This window comes from Pollachius pollachius (assembly GCF_949987615.1).
Source record: "Pollachius pollachius genome assembly, chromosome: 18".
NCBI classification, from domain to species: domain Eukaryota; kingdom Metazoa; phylum Chordata; class Actinopteri; order Gadiformes; family Gadidae; genus Pollachius; species Pollachius pollachius.
In genome coordinates this window covers 2,641,965-2,647,106 of record NC_136951.1, presented here as the reverse complement: position 1 = coordinate 2,647,106, position 5,142 = coordinate 2,641,965, and the positions used below count along the sequence as shown (strand labels likewise).

Sequence of the window (5,142 nt, the reverse complement as noted above, 5' to 3'; positions counted from 1 at the left end):
GCACCGCCTCGTATCAAGATCTCTTTCAGTCCGTGTGGGTTCAGAGAACCCTCCCCCTCTCCCACCGCCACCAGTTCACCTGCCCCCCACTGGAGCCCTAGGCGCCGTCCGTCCACAGGATTGACTGATCAGTCCGGCCAATGACGGCCTAGCCATGGCTCGGTCCCTCCCCTCAGGGGGAGGCGGGGTCCGGGCGGCCCCTCAGTAGCCGGGCGACGTGGTGAGGGGGCCGCCGTGGTGCAGGTAGCCGGGGTTCACCACCACCGACACGGGAAAGCTGAAGATGAAGGGCGAGGTGGGCGTGGCCGGCCTGGAGCCGCCCAGCCCCAGCGAGGAGGCTGACTTGGGCCCCAGCAGGGGGCTGGCGGCGGCGGCGGCGGCGCAGGAAGTGGCGAGCACCTGGGACTCGAACTGCAGCAACTGGCCCATGAAGCTGAAGTTGGGGGAGATGATGCTGCGGCGCCGGCGCACAAACTCGAAGGCCTCGTCCAGACGCACCCTCTTCCTCTTCATCAGGTAGGCCAGGCAGATGGTGGCCGAGCGGGAGATGCCTGCCTGGCAGTGGACCAGCACACGCCCGCTAGAGTCCCGCACCGAGTCTGAGGGGGGAGGAGGTAAAGGATCAGGGCTATCAGTAAAGTTATAGGTACACTAGCAGTACTGGGGTGGGGGTGTGGAAGAGCTACTGGTTTCTGCTTAGTGAGTGAACCAATCTGACAAGACACAGAATCACAATTGGGACCTGGAGACGGATCGATTCTGAGAATACAATATAGATAAATGTATAATATATATAAATATAATAGCAAGGAGCTAATGGGAGGACAAGCGGGTGACTTCAACAACTGACTTAACCTAGCGAGGTTCATCATGCAAACAGGTGCAACAACTGCCACTACTCAAAGGTTCTTGCATTCTCAGTTCTTCCCCACACAAAATGTAAAGGCCATTTCCCACTTACCTATGAACTCGATGGCCTCCAGGAACCAGGAGCTGATGTCCTCCTTGTGGTTGTCCTCTACTGGGATGCTCTTGTATTGGTAGTCCCCCTCGAAGTGGTTGGGGCAGTCCGAGGACACATTGAGCAGCGCTGAGATGCCCACCGTGTTCAGGACGTCGCGCCGGGACGCGTGCAGCGCGCTGCCCAGGTACAGGAAGGGGAGAATCTCCACCGGGCCCCCCTGGACACACACAGCCACACACACACACACACACACACACACACACACACACACACACACACACACACACACACACACACACACACACACACACACACACTAGTCACCTTCCCTAGTCGCGGTGCATGTTGGGGTATTCAAAGCAACTCCGACCAACGGCCAGTAAATATAGTTAATATGGATTATTGATTCTTGTGTTTTCATATGTGGTCTGAGAGAAGACCGCTGTGGATTCTACGTCTACATCTCATTACAAAGGTAATGCTTCTCTTGCAGTCCCAACACTATTGAAACAATATTTTATAGAAGAAGGGGTTTGCAGAATGTGAAGTACATGTTACATTTTTCTGTATTTGGGGAAATGTTCTTCCCCACACAAAATGTCTACACTCAACTTCATATTCTTCTATGAATCCCTGTGAATATAGAGATTTATAGTATATATGAATATAGGGATTCATATCAGCTCAGATGATCGGTTTATAGGGCTGTAACGATATGCGTATCGAAACCGAAGTCTCGACACTCAAAGCCACGAACCTGTCTCGCGATGTGAGAAGGCAGAAGCGCGACACGCCCTTTCTAACTCCCATTATACTTCTAGTCAAGATCCAGCCACGTGATATGAGCTATTAGTGCCAGGGTTTCCGTTGTCCCGTAGTAGAAAAATTAAATGTCAGACAAAATTGTATCTCTCCGGTCAAATTGTCAGATTGAAATTAGCTAATAATCTGTTTAAATAATAGTCTGCGACGAGATGCCCTCGCTGTAATGACAGCGCTCCGTGGCTATGTAGGATTGCATTTCTCCACAGCCTGCAAAGTCCTCATATGCGATATGAACAACATTTATCCAGAGTGGGCCAAGCACGAAAAAATAGCCTGTGTGATCCCTGTCTCTAGTGTTTTGTGTGCTTGACCAGCAGTTGGTCTGCTTATATGAAGCTGCCACCAATTATTGACAGGCTGGGTACTTTATTCTTATACACAACCGGACTCGTTTGTTTCTTCACTAGACTGACACACACGCTCCTGCTCGCTCTCCTCGCTCATCCACTCACTCGCTGACGTCACTCACACAAACACACACGCCGTCATTCTCGCGCACACACATACGCCACTCGTAACACTATGCCTCGTTATTGCGAATCAGACGTTCATGTTTTTTCCCATCTATATGAAAGTTAGGCTATTAAACATGTGGCATTCTATACGGCCTGATTATGTCATTATCTAAGCTACATAGCCTAATAAGAAGCGATAATAGGATATTTGACCGAAAACGAAACCTATGCAGGTCACTTTGACCGGAACCGTTTTTTCTAGCAGGAATGCTGGTTAGTGCTACCAAACTATTCAAATTACTATTATTTATTTGACATTAATATTTTCAAATACGTAAGCCTAAACCACAAAACTAGTTGAGGGTTTTTGCCTACCTGCAAGCATCCTCCAACTGCAATCTTTCGTTATTTATTTATTCATTTTGCTATAGGCCTACTTTAATAGTATTCTGTCTGTTCAAATCTGTTCAGTGTTCCAAATTATTTGTTATTAAATGTTACATAAAGTTAACTGCTATATAAGTGTTGTTTAAATAAAATGCTTTTAAATAAAAGAAATCTGGGGATGAATCGAAGGTCAAAAATCGTGATACAAACCGAATCGTGAGTTGGTGTATCGTTACAGCCCTATCAGTTTAGGATGGAAAGTGTGATTGGGATTTAATATAGGATCATTATTGGAATTAGAACATAATTTTAGCATATAATAAAAGAAGAGTAGGCAGATAATTGTAATTTAATAAGATAATTATAGCAATGATTGGTTTATATTTCCATTAAAGTTCACTATTTTGCTAAAGGCTGTTGTCTCCTCCTATGGAGCATGCCTGATAACTATCACATGATACTCTGTCTATCCACTAAAGCACCATGGATTATGATAACTATCACATGATACTCTGTCTATCCACTAAAGCACCATGGATTATGCGGCCGTGTACCGGACCTCGGGCCAGCCGTCCCGGGAGTGGACCTTATTGATCACTGACCAGTGGCGGCCCGGCCGGCCAGGAAGTGATCGATAGCGCTAAGAGGTCCGGGCTGGACCAAATGTTGTCATCGTGGGGTCGATGGCCCGTGCTTCACTTCTACGCAGAGGTTGTTACACTTTAGAATCACTCCGGATTAAGCTAGTTATTTATTCATACGCTGGAACATGGCCGGAAACGCTATCCCATGATTATGGACATAATGGGCTGGCACATGGGTGTGTGTATGTGAGTGTGTGTGTGTGTGTGTGTGTGTGTGTGTGTGTGTGTGTGTGTGTGTGTGTGTGTGTGTGTGTGTGTGTGTGTGTGTGTGTGTGTGTGTGTGTCTGTGTGTACCTGGTCGTGGTGAGGTGTACCGCAGGACGAACAGGACGAGTCCAGGCTGGACTGGCTGCTGAGGGGCGGTAGGGCCTTGGTCTTCAGGCAGTACTCCGGGTACTCGCTGAAGAACCGGTCGTAGCCGCCTGGAGAGACGGCGCATTAGCATCAATGCCTTATTTATTTACATAGACACATCATGCACTTTATACGATTAAAAGCTTTATTCTTTTCTCGTTGGCCCGTTAAAGGGAGGCGGTTTACATACAGTATGAACAGAAGAACTGGTCGACATGAATACGCATGCTGCAAACCCGTCCCTTTCTGTATGTTCCTCCATAAATGTAACTGTTGTTGTACTGTTCATCTAATCGGTTCCGATAGATCCGTTTCTATAGATCACTGATCAGTTTCTAAAGATCTGTGATTTTTACCCTTGATAATAAACTCCTCGTTCTCGTGTCCAAAGGCGCGTGCTTCATCGGGACGCACAAGAATGCGCCTCGACTCACGCGGCCGCGTGTGTGATCGATTGGCTCACTCACGCACTACCATTACCTCATTGGCTCGGCCAGCATTGCGCGTATCCTACAACTGAAATGTGTACGTGTACGTGTGTGTGTGTGTGTGTGTGTGTGTGTGTGTGTGTGTGTGTGTGTGTGTGTGTGTGTGTGTGTGTGTGTGTGTGTGTGTGTGTGTGTGTATGTATGGTAGCATTTACACATGGCACATATTCTGCACGCAAATACTGGATAAAGCAACCAGCGACGTAGACTTGAACACATTTCTAGAAAATACCCACCAAATCAACACATATTATAACTTGATAATAACTAACGCACGCGGTTGTTTTATTTACCTTTGAGCAAGAACACGTTCGTCCCGCGGGCGTCCGTGCACAGCCCGTTCAGCACGAGCGTCAGCGTGCTGTCTTCCCGCACCGACTCGGCGTCCGTGCTGCGCTCGTCGTACAGCACCACCGCTGAATACAGCCCCGCGGTGAGCCGGGCCCGCGCCTCCTCATCCCCGGCCAGGATGCGCTCCAGGCTGAGCGCCGCGCCCTTCGCGCGCCGCCGCACGATGCTGTTGCAGCGCGCGTTGACGGCGCCTCGGACGTGGCCCGCGCTGAACGCGAGGAATGAGCGGCAGTCGAGCAGCAGACACTTGCCTCCGTCGTCCTTCAGCAGCCGCTTGAGCACGCTGCATTCCATCTCGCACAGGTCCTCCGTCGTGGACGTCGTGGTCGCGTTCGTTTGATGGTCCCCCATAGCGGCCGTGTTGGGGTTGTAATTCCTTCGTTGTTTTTTTGCGCCGATTTGCGTTGAGATGAAACGGGGCGCGTCGAATGATATTACCTGCGAGTCCGTTAAGTTGGTTGTGTTTATCGCTGCGGAGGAGGTGACCGCTGCTGGTTTCTCTGTGATTAGAGGCGCTCTGACACCGCGAGCTCCTGGTTATGAAAAACGAAGCTGGTGCAACGCGTCACAGCGGAGGTGACGTCAGCCTAGATCAGCCAATAGGCGCAGAGCACACCCTTTCTCTCCGCTGTGTCCTTCTTTATTGTCGTTCATTCATAAAAGTGGAAGATCAG

General features: G+C 49.4%; 1 protein-coding gene across 1 annotated transcript; it reads right to left on the bottom strand.

Moving 5' to 3' along the window:
* Nucleotides 1-201: 201 nt before the first annotated feature.
* On the bottom strand, nucleotides 202-4,834 carry dusp4 (dual specificity phosphatase 4; the record flags this gene model as incomplete). Its single annotated transcript, XM_079755549.1, has 4 exons — nucleotides 4,411-4,834; nucleotides 3,570-3,697; nucleotides 962-1,181; nucleotides 202-599 (listed from the first exon to the last, which is right to left on the bottom strand). The coding sequence occupies exons 1-4, from the start codon at nucleotides 4,817-4,819 to the stop codon at nucleotides 202-204; spliced, it is 1,155 nt and encodes a 384-aa protein (XP_079611675.1). The 5' UTR covers nucleotides 4,820-4,834.
* Nucleotides 4,835-5,142: the final 308 nt, after the last annotated feature.